The sequence below is a fragment of the Alternaria dauci genome, chromosome 5 (genome assembly GCF_042100115.1).
Source record: "Alternaria dauci strain A2016 chromosome 5, whole genome shotgun sequence".
Lineage (NCBI taxonomy): Eukaryota > Fungi > Ascomycota > Dothideomycetes > Pleosporales > Pleosporaceae > Alternaria > Alternaria dauci.
Genome location: NC_091276.1, coordinates 2,346,349 through 2,361,098, shown reverse-complemented (window position 1 = coordinate 2,361,098; position 14,750 = coordinate 2,346,349). Strand labels below are relative to the sequence as shown.

The 14,750-nt window shown below is 52.7% G+C and overlaps 4 protein-coding genes across 4 annotated transcripts; 2 read left to right on the top strand and 2 right to left on the bottom strand.

Annotated features, from left to right (window-relative positions):
• Nucleotides 1-1,239: 1,239 nt before the first annotated feature.
• On the bottom strand, nucleotides 1,240-3,157 carry ACET3X_006238 (uncharacterized protein; the record flags this gene model as incomplete). The annotated part of the gene is made up of 3 exons (XM_069452428.1): nucleotides 1,240-2,951; nucleotides 3,018-3,102; nucleotides 3,155-3,157. 3 exons carry the CDS (start codon nucleotides 3,155-3,157, stop codon nucleotides 1,240-1,242), a joined length of 1,800 nt encoding a protein of 599 aa, XP_069306598.1.
• Nucleotides 3,158-4,618: 1,461 nt separating this feature from the next.
• On the top strand, nucleotides 4,619-7,695 carry ACET3X_006237 (uncharacterized protein; the record flags this gene model as incomplete). Its single annotated transcript, XM_069452427.1, has 6 exons — nucleotides 4,619-4,702; nucleotides 4,884-5,153; nucleotides 5,219-5,743; nucleotides 6,551-6,743; nucleotides 6,798-7,040; nucleotides 7,094-7,695. The coding sequence occupies 6 exons, from the start codon at nucleotides 4,619-4,621 to the stop codon at nucleotides 7,693-7,695; spliced, it is 1,917 nt and encodes a 638-aa protein (XP_069306597.1).
• Nucleotides 7,696-8,552: 857 nt separating this feature from the next.
• Nucleotides 8,553-9,332, bottom strand: ACET3X_006236 (uncharacterized protein; the record flags this gene model as incomplete). Its single annotated transcript, XM_069452426.1, has 1 exon — nucleotides 8,553-9,332. One exon carries the CDS (start codon nucleotides 9,330-9,332, stop codon nucleotides 8,553-8,555), a length of 780 nt encoding a protein of 259 aa, XP_069306596.1.
• A 2,189-nt stretch (nucleotides 9,333-11,521) lies between these two features.
• Nucleotides 11,522-14,572, top strand: ACET3X_006235 (uncharacterized protein). Its single transcript, XM_069452424.1, has one exon. The coding sequence runs from the start codon at nucleotides 12,537-12,539 to the stop codon at nucleotides 13,449-13,451; it is 915 nt and encodes a 304-aa protein (XP_069306595.1). The 5' UTR covers nucleotides 11,522-12,536; the 3' UTR covers nucleotides 13,452-14,572.
• The last annotated feature ends 178 nt before the right edge of the window (nucleotides 14,573-14,750 follow it).

Sequence of the window (14,750 nt, the reverse complement as noted above, 5' to 3'; positions counted from 1 at the left end):
TAGGCTCGTTCTGCTTCTATCTTCGACCCACAGCACTTGCTAATCAGACTTGTCTCCCACCCAACACTACGTTTAGGCTACAATCTTCTGTAATACTGTCCTTGACTACCCCGCAGTGACTTGCTGCGGATCTAGCAAATGACGAGTTCTGCCTAGCCGGACGCAGCAAGGTTGAGATTGTTGGAGCAAATGTGCTCGGCTGTACCGTTTATCTTCATATCAACACGGGATCACTAGGGAGTGGGAGCCTCACATACTTGGTGAACACTGTGGTTTAAATCTGCTGCCTAGCGAGCGAAGTTCCCGTACGAGAAGCGTTTCGTCAAAGTATTGGCCCGTACAAGCGGTAGTGCATAGATCGGCTGAGAATATGGTAGTGTCGCGACCGGTGAGTAGGTAGCCAATGTTATAGCGAAGCGTAGCTCAGCCTTGTCTGACAAAGACTTCAGCCTCGCTGGTGTGTATGCGGGTGAGGGTGTGGATGCGCTATCATCGATTCCAACCAAGTCTCAAAAACAAATCTGCACCTCTAGCTCGAAGCCTTGGATCAAGGTTCTCGAAACACGTTCGTTGCAACTGCGTACCGCTTTTATATCTGCAGTAGCTTCGGTGGCGCTGCGACTATCGTCTACATCAGCCTGCGCTGCGCTGCCAGTGCCGCAGTACTACCTTGTCATCACGACACACACACGTCTTGCCAAAAGGCTCAACGATTGATGTTGTGCTCCCATGCTGAGCTGCAGTGATGGTGGTTCGTGTGTCGTGATCAGTGGCCAGATGGCGGAAGGAGCATGCCGAGTGCATTAGCGAGCATCTGGACAGCTCGCCTCACTCCCCGTCCTCACATATATGTAGTACAGAGTCGCTTATACGGTGAGCGCCACTGTGACGAGGAAGCTTTCATCGGTAGTATCTAGCATTCTCCAATGGCTCAAAGACAAATGGTATATCTGGGAAAAAGCAAAGCCATGCTCAATCTTGGAGACTCGTACAGGATCAAAGCAATGTCTGACAAGGAAAGAATCGCGCTGTACAACGCCCCACCAATGCATACGGCACCATGCAACATGCGCCAGACACGCTTCGTGCACACATGTGATACGCTGACCAGACGCCAACCGCAAGCTTCCTGGTCTGTCATGCAAGTTCTCCAAATAACGCCCCGCGTTTCCCGAATCCGTGTACAGAGTTATCGACGCCGATGCACGAGTTTTGCCGTCGCTGCAACGATGTAAGCACTCACGAACTCGACTTCTTCTTGCCAAAAGTCATGTGTCCCAAGCCGTGCTCCTTGGCATCCTTCATTTCGCTCTCAGGCCTTCCATCGGGTAGATCGCTGGTGTGAGCTGCTCCTGAGATGTGGTACTTTAGGCTTTCCGCAACTCCACTGACATGGCCCCCGCTCTTGTGCGACCCAGTAGGCTGGTCTATGGATTGCGAGTCACTAGCAGCATTGCTAGAGTCATCTAGGCGAGCAGATGGTGTGGGGTGCGAGGCTGGCGCTGTCGACCCACTGCCGCTAGCCTCTGTACTTGCTTGGGAACCGTCTGGCTCTGTCAAGACTTCTTCTCCGTTCGGGCCGTGTGGTCGGACATGCTTGGTGTCGCTGTCTCCACTATCTCTTCGGCCGGGAGCAGTGACGATGTTGGCGTTGTTCTTGTTCTCACTTCGGACGCTATTCGCTCGGCTGATGTCTGAATCCGCGTTGGGTGGACTGGCTGTACGAACACCTAGATCTTTGTCTTCGGACGGCTCCACCCCTTTTGTTCCCCTCCAGTCTGCGGGGCCCGCTTGTGAGACGGGCTCACCCTCTTTGGGCTCTGTGATGACAACACCAGGTCTGCCTTCGTCGCTGGAAAGCGCGCGCCAGACTACTGCTATGCGCTCGAACGCTTGTGTGCCCTTGCGCGATGAGCCCTTGATGCCGTCCATGGCCTCCCATGCAATCTCGAAGATGCCGGATTGGTCCACGTTGCCGTTCTGCTCGGGGCCATTGCCTTCAAAGTATGTGTTGAACCAGACGTGCGCGACGGCGGTGACCATGGTCAGATCGAAGGCGGCCTTGTTACGGCGCTCGACGTCGATGTTGATATCGTTTGTGGGAAGGACGACACGCTTGGACGGACGGAAGACGACGTCGCCGGTGCCCATGGGCAGGCTCTCGCGCGACGCTCTTGCTTCGGCCGGGGTGCCGTCGGCGTTGCTCTGCTGTTCGAGCGAGGACGTGGACGCATTCTTGGAGCCTTCGCTGGTCTTGGATGGGCCGAAGCCGTTCTTGTACATGACCTCTTGCACCGCCTGTGCCATGCCCGTCGTCTTGACCTCGCCCCGCACAATCTCTCGCTCGTCGCGGGTAAAGGTATGGAAGTTCTTGATGAGCTTGCCGTCCTCGACAAAGCCCTCGACCTGGATCTTGACGCCGTCCCTGAGGCCCCAGCAGTGCACCTCGAGAATCTCCACCTGCCGCTCCACGTAGATCTTGCCGTGCTTGGCCCAGCGGTCGACGTAGTCTATCCAGCGCAGCTGGCTGGGGATGCTGACGCCCTTGCCCATGTTGGGCCGCATGCGCCGCTCCGTGAAGCGGTCCAGAGCCTTGTGCACCGGCCAGCCCTCCTCGCTGATCAGATAGCTGCAGCTAGCAGTGCCCGACCGCCCCTTGCCGGCTTTGCAGTGTACCACGACGACGCGGCCCTTCTTCTCGTGCAGCCAGTTGCGCATGCTGGCCATGATGTTTGGGATGAGGGCAAAGGGCGGCGGGTGGTGGTCGGGGAAGGGATAGTGGTAGACGCGGTTGTACACGTCCGAGTCTGGGTAGCCCGTCCCCTCGGCGCGGAACTCCCATATCGCCCAGTCCTGGCCGTGTTTGGCGTCGAGAAACTTGACGAGCGAGTCGAGCGGGTTGCGGTATGCGCGCTGGGGGTACGTGCCGCTGGGGCCGGATGTGGCGATTACTGGCTGCTGTCAGGAGGGGGTGCAAACAAGGGCTGTGTGTGAGTCGGGGGAGCGGCTGTACTGACTGTTGTCCGTCACATAGCACAGGTCGAGGCCGGCTTCAGCGTGCCTGGCGCGAGGCCCGGCTACAAGTTGGCGCAGTAGCGATGCCTGCGGGCAGTCAGTTCGAGCGTCGACGCTGTCATTTTCCTTTTATGCGCACCATGATTCGGGCACTCGTCGGTTGGGTAGGGAGAGCAATATTCCGTGTTGGCACATGGCGACAGTCGAGGCGCGAGGGATACTGCCTCAACCCAGGCGGGCAGGCGCGACCGAAAGGTGGGTACGTCACCCTGCACGCATTGTACGCTAGGCTTCGGGTTCCTGCCCAGAAAGACCCTCGCCATTCCCCACCACAACACCAACTTTTACCACATGCTCGTCCCACGCATCACAGCCGAAGAAAAATGTTGAAAAACTCCAGACGCTGACATGCGTCCCTCAGTGGCAATGCAGTGGCAATATCTTGTAGTGGCAACTAGCTCTGTTCGGCAATCGCATCACGCTTCTCGAGTTCCTCTCTCCTCGCCCGCCTGTTATATCCTTCCTGCTCAATCATCCCCATCAGCGTATGCGCAAGATCCCGACGAGGACTCCCGTTCCCTAACTTCTCCAAACTCGTCTTCAGGAACCTCGCCTTGAAAGTCTCCCAAAGCTCATCGTCAGCTGCCTCAGTGCCACCTGGCCGGGGGTAGTAAGCATCGTTCCTGAAGAATGCAGCACGCGCTTGCTCCAACCCAGCTGCATCCATGGACATGTGCTTCACACGATCAAAGTCCAGAACCCACATGACATGTTCGCCAAGATACTCTGACTGCAAGGTCGGCCATGATGTGGATCTGGGAGGCGCAAGAACAAACTCAATGTCGTCCCCGTCGACTTCAGCAACCCAGTACACTGAGGTATTGCGAGAGGCATAGAAGCCATATGTCGACTGATGCTGTGACTGATCTTGAGATGCATCTTGTAGTCGTTCGTGATCGATCGTCCGGGGCCTCCGTCCTCGCGCTTGACGACGCATGTGCTGTCTTCCTCGGCAATCCAAACACTGCCGCAAAAGCCTTTTCCAATACAGCGGTACGGGTTGTGCCCGTCGAGCATGATGAAGAAAGTACTAAAGTAGTTGACTTGCCTGTTGGTATGATTGTAGGGGAGGAGAATGGAGCTGCCAAGGATGATTTTACACACCCAACGCGATTGACTCATTGTGGTACCATGGTTCTGCGGCCATTTTACCATGCAATGATATTATAGTTTCCTTTATGAGAGAAAATCTTACAACTATTGCAAAAGCCAATTTCTCCATATCCACGGACGAACTTGGCGTTATCGGACTTGTCAAGCAAAGCAAATAAGCATATGTCATGCTCTTCTTACAAAGCTCTGTTTCTGTCGCATGCTGCATCTGCTTGGAGAATCGCTCGAGGGAAGTCGGGCGTCCTCACAGAGAGGTAAGAAGAATGCAAGGAGCCGAGAGGCCCGCGGGGAAGCGCATCCCGTGCGGATGGCTCGGCTAGTGGCTCACATGACCGACCGTCTTGAGCCGCAACCCAGCCGCAACCCAGCCGCAAACCATCGTACCTTTCTATTGCACTCACGCAGCCCAACCCAACTCATCATCGCCGCCATGACGGAACAGCGCGTCGCCAAACGCAAGACTCACACCAAGTCGCGAAAAGGATGCTTCCAATGCAAACAGAGACATACCAAAGTACGTGTCAACACTCGATCCTTCCGCCGCGTTCTATAGCCAATCACAGCAATCTGTTTGACATGCTGCTTCTACCCCAGGAAATGGCCTCTCAAGTTCGGATCCCGAGCGCGATAAGGAGCAAAAGGCTGCGAGGCTTCCATGTCGCAATATGTGCCTCTGTACTTACCATGTCTCATAGTGTAATGAAGCGCGCCCCCGCTGTGGAAATTGTGTTCGCTTGGACATTCATTGCCATTTTCCATCCATGCCAGACAGCTACTCAACGTCTCCACAAAACAGCCCAGGCGTTACTTCGCCTTTCATTGATACACATGGTGCCGAAAGCCCTGAAGCCGTGCCGAATACTTCCGAACTGCCACTCGCTGATCTGCGTTTGCTGCATCACTGGACAAAGTCGTGCGCCAAGTCGTTGCACCCGAACCCGGCGATCCGGAGTGTCGTTTGGCAGGTGAGATACCGCACTCTTTGCAACTTGTGTGAGGATTACCAAGCTGATTATAACGTGGTTCGCAGAACGAATTCATCGAGTTGGGCTTTGAATATCCTTTCCTCCTTCGCGGCTTCCTGGCTCTTTCAGCAGTCCATAAAGCATCCTTGCTTGCCCCCAGCGAAAGACAAGGCCTCTTGCTCCAGGCAGACTCACATATCAGCCATGCCTTGGACACCTATCGGAAGAATTTAGAGACCCCAAATGTTGAGCTGGCGATACCCATGTTTATGCTATCCACCGTCATCCTAACCTACAACTTCGGGTCAGCACAGCTTGAACGCCCCGATGACCCCATTCGCGCACTGCACCACTGCTTCATGCTGCTACAAGGCATCAAGATTGTAGTAATTCCACACTGGGACCGGATCAAAGATAGCTCAGTGTTCGCTCACATGACGGACATGGTGCCCCCGGAAGCGTTGGATGCATTGGACACGCTTGCAAGGGAAGAGAACCCCCAAGAGATCCTCCGGCTCAAAGAGCTTACAGAGCTTCTACTAGACAGCCAGGACAAAGAAGCCTGTGCCACCGCTATCGACGAACTCAACGTAACCTGGCTGCGCTTTCGGCATGTATCACCCGACCGTGACGAATACTCCCTGCTCTTTCTCTGGCCTGCCAGGCTAAGCAATCGGTTCTTGAATCTCCTCGCAGGCCATAATCCGGTGACGTGCATTATTACGACCCACTTCGCTGCACTGCTGGCTCAATGTCGTCCAGTATGGTGGGTAGTGAAATGGCCTCAATGGCTTCTCGTTGCGTCCGAACAATTACTGGCAGCCACACCGGATCTTCTGAAATGGCTTGACTGGCCACAACGGATCATTCATACCCAAGCCTGGAGTGCAACGTCCACCCCAGCAACCTCTTGAGGACCGAACTCGTTATAAATCTTGGTACCATGAACACCGCGCTCGTAGTATCGTATTAACAGTTGTCCGGCTTGCGCAGGTGTGTTTGTATGAGGATAGCAGACCCCCATGCGCTGCTGATAATCGTTTATCGTGCTAGCAGTGACTTTGCGCTGCAATACCCAAGGCAGACTCAAAGAAAGGCGAAGCGACTGGAAAATGTATCGACGAAACGGGTGCTGCACCATTTAAGTTCCAAGTCCTGCGGCTAGTACGGCAAATTCCATACGGCCAATACGGGACCCACCAAGTCTCCCAATACGGCAAAAGGTCTTGGCAGCGTATCTCGCAAAGCGTATTTCGTACAACAACTACAATGGAGCCTTGACTTAGGCGAAGGATTGCGCCTTGGGTTTGTTCTTTAAGATGTCTCGACTGTGGATCCTGAAATGCAGGAGTGCTGATTCAAAGACGCATTGTTTGCCAAATTTTCTCTTACCACAGCCGAACATGTCCGACAACGTAGACCGACCAGCGCTCGACGACCCAACCGCATACGTTCTATACCGGTACATTCCCTCAAGAGTCGCAGCGGTTATATTCGTGGTTCTATTTGGTCTCACCACTTTTGCCCATGTTTTCCAGCTCATTAAGAAGAAGACATGGTACTTTACACCACTCGTGGTTGGAGGTCTATGTAAGGCTGAGAATGACCCACGTTTATGACGGCGTCACTGACAAAATGATACAGTTGAGGTCATTGGCTTCATCGGACGCTGCCTCTCGCATGATGATGTTTGGGCACTCGGACCGTTCATCATGCAGTCGTTGCTCATTTTACTTGCCCCGGCACTGTTCGCAGCATCCATCTACATCATACTAGGCCGAATTATCCTGCTGGTGGATGGCGAGCGGTATTCTTTGGTGCGAAAGAGATGGCTTACTAAGCTGTTCGTTGCAGGAGATGTGTTCAGCTTCATGATGCAAGGCGCAGGTAAGCTCCCAATGCGTTGCTGTCATCGGTCTGCACGCTAATGTCTGATATAGGCGGCGGTATCCAAGCATCGGGTACACTAGAAGCTATGCATACCGGTGAGCAGATCATCATTGGTGGGCTGTTCGTCCAATTGATCTTCTTCGGCCTCTTCATCGTCGTATCGGGAGTTTTCCACTACCGCCTCGTCAGAGATCTTCCTCTGAAGAAGCGCTACACTCCGTTGTCGTTGTTCAAATCCCGGCGATCTAGCCCAGCCATACATACCTCATCCACTGTGCCCCGGGCCAGTCTGTCTGAGCTACCATGGAAACGTCATCTCTTCACCTTATACTTCGCAAGCGCTCTCATTATGATTCGAAGTGTCTTTCGCGTCGTTGAATACATCGGAGGCAACGCAGGATATCTACTAAGCCATGAGGTGTATCTCTATGTCTTTGATGCTGCACTCATGTTGGTTGTAATGCTGGCGTTCAACTGGTTCCATCCAAGTCAAATTACAGAAGCGTACCAGAAGAGGCTACGAAGCAGGTCACCTATCGAGCTCCAACATTCCCACCATGGATCGACGAGCGCGGATGAAGAACACACGGTAGGATTCCGGGAGGCAAAGAATAATGTACGCACTGGTGAATGGAGTCCTTCCCGAGGCTGAGAAAGTGTCTCCGATTTCACGGTTCTTTTATCGCGAAGATGGGCCTTCGAACAACCACGAATAGGCAGGGAGAACACTGGGCAGGAAACGATTTGTTTCGAAGGAGACGTGGTGACTATGCGCGGGCCAATGAGCTGTATAAATATCGTGGTTACCAGACAACAATTACCTCATCATAATACCGCCATTGAACCAGAGAGCCTGTCTCGGCAGACGACAGCGTATCGAAAACAGTCGTTGTTTACGTGGTGATCACAGGATCTTGGCTCTGACAAGGGAGGAATGTCCAGCATCACTATGGCGAGGATATATCGTCAAATTATGTGAAGACGCAACAACAGCAGACCTTGGAGGCATGAGAAAGAAATGGTTGAAAGCTCTTCTACCTGCTGATCGCGATCCTTGTGATGATGAGTCCTAGGGCCCGCTTCTCCGTTGTGTCTGTAGTCTAATCGTTGCCAAGAACAAAGTGCGAGCATGCTCTTGCTATTGCCCAGGCTTTAAACGCCAGTATCAGAAGTTATTGTCGTGATTGGCGGGTCCCATTCCACCCATCCTACGTCGGAAAATATTCTCAACTCTTTGACTAATCAGGCAACCAGGGCCTGAGTTCGGCGGTGTGGGTATTCTTGCAGTACGTGGAAGTTGGTAAAACCTTTAATCCATGTAGGTATTACGTAGGTCATGCGAGATCCCGACAGTTATCATGCGAATCATGCTGCACGAAATTTGGATCTGCATGGTGGAGCTCCGACGTCTCTCCGCCTTCGCGCCGAAGGGGAATCATCGTCTTCGGGGCTCAAAAAACTCCTCGGCGCCGATTGAGGAAAGAATGACAAAACTTCAAGGCAGTCCTCTCAGTTCTGCCGTGAGGGGCCTGGTGGTTGTCTTGAACCCAGCTTGTCTGCTTGGTTCTGCAGGTAGATGGCTATCCGCTGATCTGGACAGTTCATATGCGCATTGGCAAGGTCCATCCACTGCCGTCGTTCTGTCTCTAGCAGTTCCAGTTCCGCTTTTAGAATACGGTTTCTGCGCTCGACTGTCCGAGATCTGTCAACCAGCTGTTCCTGCTCCCGTTTTTGTTTGGTCCGGCACTTGCTAGCAGCATTCCGATTCTTTTCGAGATATATAGCTCGCGCTGAGCCTGGCTCGGCGTACTGCAATCTGGGTCTCCGTCGTCCAGATGGCGGAGTCGTGGTCGGGGAAGCAGCTTCTTCCTTTGGGTATAGACTATCGTGCCGTCCTTTGTTGGTAGTAGGCTCTTCGTAGAACTGGGGCGCATCGCTGGCATCGAACTGGGTTTGCGAAGGAGAGATAGTTGGTGTAATGTGCGATCTCGTAGACCGGTTAGAAGGCGTGAAAGTTGAGTCGTGGTCTGTGATCGGATATGCGCTCGAAGTCGATGTTAAGTTAGCGTTGACGTCTGCGCTCGAGCCGAAAGCGTGCAAGCTGGACGGCTGGTGGATGGGCGGCGCAAAGTCTCCCACATACTGATATCCCATGTGTCCCTCGTGTCGTAGAGCCGGTGCATTGAGATGCGATGTGAGGCCGTAGTGGTTGTGACCAGCGGACTCTGGCGTCTGCGCTGGCTGTGCTTGGTGTGGAGGATACACAGGGTATCCTGGCTGCCCAGCCATGATGGGAGTATGCCCGGTTGGTATATGGGGGAAATGTTGATTAGGAGGCATGAATACCAAGCTCATGATAACGATTTTTTTCCGTGAGGTCTTGTGTTCCAGGGTGATTCGCTACCACTTTCGCAGAATCAACATCGGATGTCGAATGCGGAAGAAGAAATCAACGCCGAATGGTACAATAAACTTGTTTGGAGATAATATGGTGTATTGAAGAACCCCTACGTGTCTAAGGGTGATCGGAATCGTTGAAACTGCTTGAGGTGATTCCGAGATGATGTGTGGACAACAGATGGGTTGTGGTCAGGAAGTAATTAGCTGCTTATCCATGGTTGGCGGTATCGACGACCGTAGACGACATGACCAAGCCCAAAGATATGATGCCGAGCGGGGCAGTCTCGACCGGTGTGCTGATTCGAACGCGTGGGACCGGTACTGGGTGCGCAAGTCTACGGTGTGCCGCAGAGTGTCGAGAAAAAGCCTATGACGGTGCGGGAGACATGCCCGCACAGGATCGACGCGACATGCCGATGGAGATGGCTATGCGGCGGCGTTTACCGCCACCAATAGAACCAAAGTGGCATTGCAGGGCGCTACAAAGGAATGCGCGCTCCGCGACGCTGGCACTCATAACGTCGCTGGGGTTGCCCAAAGAAGAGTCGTCCGCCAGTTGGGCAGTCGCAGCGAGGGGCGGCGGTAGGAACGCGCACGCTGGTATGGCGGCGGGGAAGGCTAACCAGCGGCATCATGTTGGCATGCCTGTTCAGAGGTCCTCGACCAGTTCAGGAGTAGCAGCAATCGCGTCAGGTACGGTTGAGTGGTCTGCCCTAGTCGTCTCGGGAGACGTTCTACGTTGAACCACGTGCCGCCGCTAATGCGAGTCGCCAATTTACCCTGGGACCCCACCAGCTACTCCTGGAATTACCCGTGGATGCACAGTCGTGAGAAACAAGCAAGAGAAGAAAAGGTCCTGCATCCTTCAACCCAACACAAGCACTACTCAGACGACAACATTCCCAATTTCCAATTCGATGAGCTCGCGAGGTCGTTGCTTTTGCACAAACCCAATCGAGACAAGAAGGACGCAGATGCTGCTTTAGAAACATTCCTCCGCGGATGTACGTGTGTGTCATGTCGGAAGGCTAGCTCTCGTAGAAGCTCGTCGTACGTTTACTCGGTTTGGTGTTGTACACTGCATGTCCACCCGACGTCATTTTGCTTGGTGAATCATCTCGGTCAAGTGTTCCGCCTTCTACGAGACTTCCGATAGGCTGTTGAAATTTGACCATACGCATAACCCAAGCGCCAGTCCCGGCCGAACAGGGAAGGTGTGTTAGAGGGATCATTAATCTCATGAGAGCAAAAGAGGTCCTCACCAACAGCATTTCCCTGCCAACAACCAAAAACAAAGCGGTAAATCGCGCGGCTGTAGATTGTCTACGTCGGCTCTGTGATTTTGTCATGACCATAGTGTGCAGAGCAGTCTTGTTGGCGAACAAAGCTCAATTAGTGACATAGAGGGCTCAATAAGCAGATGTTCGGAGATGTGTCCCCGGCCCAATCAGAACACATGATTTTACTGCCCCCAGCAAGCCCAACATATCAAAGAAAGAAAGGGACCTCTCGTGGCGTTGGCCGATCAAATGACAATGCATGAAGCCGATTCTGAGGTTTCCAGCTGCAGACGAGGTATCGCCACTGCAACACATCTTCAGATGCCAACGATGCGCGGAGCAAGTATAATAGCAAACGACCATTATGCAGCTGTCGACCCTAGAATTACGACAGTACCAGACTTGCAAGACCGGAAACATTAGGTTCGACACAGATTACAGCTTCACGACTGGATATTCGCTGTCATCAACGACACATTGGAGCAGTGAAGACGCAGGCATTGACTTCTCGAAGTCTAGCCAAATCCAGAAGGCCTTGTTGGGAGCAGGGCGCACGAACAGCCGACAAAAGGACCCTTGCTGTTTAGATGCATCGCTGGTGCCTATCTGGACCTTGGTCCGCCTGCCCCCCGTTTAACTTTGAACAAAGAAAGTAACCAAACTAATTATCGACACTTCCTTTCTGGTAGGCGCTAGACCTGCGCCATTAACACGTCGCATGATTGCCGTCACGGGATTTCGAATTGAGCTTTGGTCCCCTTTGCGCGCCTACAACCTTTGCACGGCGTTACTGGTTTCCGGAGATCACATTGCTTTTATGGGCTATCCTTTACATTGCGCGACATAGAGGCCCTGTGTCAAAACACCCTTGTCATTACCCCACACCTTACTCATGACTGTTTCATCCGAGGTCTGATCTGATGCTTCCATCGAGTGCGAAAGCAGTCTTCCTAATTTGCTAACTAACCCCTTTTCGCACCGATCCATCAAGGCGACTTCCATACACCAAGGATAGGAGTCGTTTTTGTTTTGTAGCATACCCTCGTTAGCAATTGTAGAGTGCTATCCGGGCTAGCACTTCTGGAATGGCCCATGCCGACGGTGGTATCGCTTTGGGTCCTTGTGGCAACGCTACCGATAAATCGCAATCGTATATAGCCTAGGTAGATCTAACTTAAGGCCTGATAAGGGCGAAAGCGTATGTGGATGCCACCATGCTTTCTCCAAAGGTGGAGATACTCTAACTTCCGCATCAGCATATCGAACCAATTCACAAGTAAGAAGGCAAATATCACATTGGTTCCCTAGTTCCTGAGTGAGAGAGCTATGGCTGTTAATGAGCGTAAAACCACTCTCTTCGCACTCCGGGACCGACTTCAACTCCGACTCCGACGTCCGATGGAACCACGAAGCGAACCTCCGATACGGGAACAATCAAAATAATGTCCGACAGAGTTGCAAACGCGGATATGGTTCAACAGGCGTATCCCCAAAGTATAACCCAATGACCATTGCCATACAAATCAGGCATCCTTCAGGAGACCCAAAAAGCAATTCTACACACTCATGGTTCAACAGGCGTCATGCCACCCAGACAATTAAGCGACCGATGCGGGTAATGTTTCCCGGTTTCCCTCGCTGCCTCCCGGCTCGCCAACGACTATCCGACCTCGGGACCCTTGCAACTCCGCTTTCACAAGCAGACATGGTAGCTCAACGACCCTGATGCTGCAGGGTCTCACTCACGGATACACCAACTTCGATAACTACTCAGAATCTTCCAATCGAAATCTTGCAACGAAATTTCGTCAAAATGCGCGTAATTGTTTTCGGTGCGTCCGGGGTCCAAGGCCAACATCAGGTCCATGCCCTGGCCCGAGCAGGGTACTCAGTTGTCGCCGTTAGCCGCAATCCCAAACCCGTCCTGATGGACGAGAAACCCGTGAAAACCTTTGCTGCAGACTTTACGGATCGGAATGCCATTGCAAAAGTGCTCCAGGGCGCCGACAGGGTGTTACTTAACCTACCATCTACATCATTCAACCAATCAGAGCCCATCATTGCCGCAGCCAAATACATTGGGGAAGCCGCGAAGAATGCCAAAGTCCCATTGGTGGTTTTCAACACCAGTATGCCGGTACCCAAAGAGTCACAAGGCATTGTAGCCCAAGACGACCGGAGAGAAATGAGAAGGTTGTTACGCGAATCGGTGCCCACAATCAGTATCGAGCCAGTAGTCTATCTCGACAATCTGCTCGAAGGCTGGGCTCTACCTCCCATCCGCGACCGCGATACCGTTGTCTACTGCCACAAACCTGATCTTCGCGTGTCGTGGATATGTCACCATGATGTCGCCCAAATCATGATGGCAGCGATGCATCACCCCGAGCTCGCAGGCCGCGATATCCCTATCGGAGGTCCTGAGACCGTGGTTTTGTCCCAGCTGACTGAGAAGTTATCGAAAGCCTGGGGCAAGCAGCTAAGTTATGAGAACCAGACTGTGGCAGACTTTTGCGACAAGATTGGTAAGACCATGCAGGGGCGGGGTCTTGAGACGGATACGATTGTCAGTCAGATGTTCAAGGCGTATACGTATTACAATGAGGCGGAAGATGAGCCGTTCAATGTTGATATGAGCTCTTTGGTAGAAGAGTTGGGTGTGAACTTGACGCCGATCGAGGAGTGGGCGAAAAGAAGGAGTCCATGGGACGACAAGGGCTATTATTAGATGTGGAACGAGGAGGAAGCTTGCAGGCTGTAACTGAAGTCTGGAATCGACCTAGGAATCGAATACTCACTATCAGAAATGGTGAAGCGTTGGAAGATGTTTGCGCGTAAGCTGATTGGCTTTGCCTAATGACTGCGAATTCAGTCCGCAACAATGTCTACTTGTCGGATACGGGTAGAACTATGACTTTGCTCATAAAACAGCGTATGACGAGCCAGTAATATAATTGTTTCTCGCAAATCCTACTCTCGTCTCTCACAACCCTATCGCCGAACTGGTCGCAGCTCCCATCATTGCACTACTACTATCATCTTGTGGCATTCCGAACTTCCCAATCCCTTTTCCCCTCCTCCTCTGCACCCCCAGCGCCACCTCATTAGCCTGCTTGAGCAACTCTTCACTACTACTCTTCCCCGGCACAAACACTAACCCTAGATCCGGTGCCGGAATTCCCGTACCCACAAAGTTTCCCTCCGTATCCTTAGCATAGTGGGCCAGGTACTGTGAACGTTTCATTTGACGGACGATTATGGATTGTTTTATCTCGCCTTGTTTGCGCGAGAATGGGTTGTAGTTGTGGATTGAGTTGGCGACTGTGCGAGAAACCATGGGGACGGGAATAGTTTCGTCTGGGTCGCCTTCCGAGAGGGTCGTCAAGGCACGGGCGACAGATGTATAGGATGGAGGGCCACCTGTTTCTTCATTATGGTAGCTTGGGGGTAGCTCTTTTGTATTGTTCGGCGTAGCGCTCATGTTGTCTGGCTTAGAGATTCTATCTCTAAATGATTTCGATGATGAAGGATTCGAGAATGAGGCCCGTAAAGGAGTTGATAACCTTGACGTGTCCCTTAAGCTGTAACAATGGTCCGAAGCCACAGCGCAAAGTATGCTTATATATTCGACTTTACGCCATCGCGAAAGCAACTCATACCCACGATCTCCTTCAGGGCGTCCAACTAACCCGCATCACATGGCTTAGACACCGGATACGAGGTCTTGCACGCATAGCCCTCGGGTGTGGCTAGCGTTCAGCAGATCGAGCGTGAAGATGAGCAACCAAAACCTCGCACCACTCAATAGAGCTGGGCAGATAAGCGCGACATTCAGAGCCGTTGGCAAACAGGTAAATTGTTGTAGCGCTCAGCCTATGGCAGTACCTCGGAGGCAATGGGAGGGCGGGGTGGCGGAGTGCGGACTAGCGCTGCAAGCCTTTTCTGTGCAGATCATGTGACGTCATATGCGGATGAATAGAGCGAATTGACTACGGTGCTCTAGCGCTTGAAGAAGCTTCGTGCCATC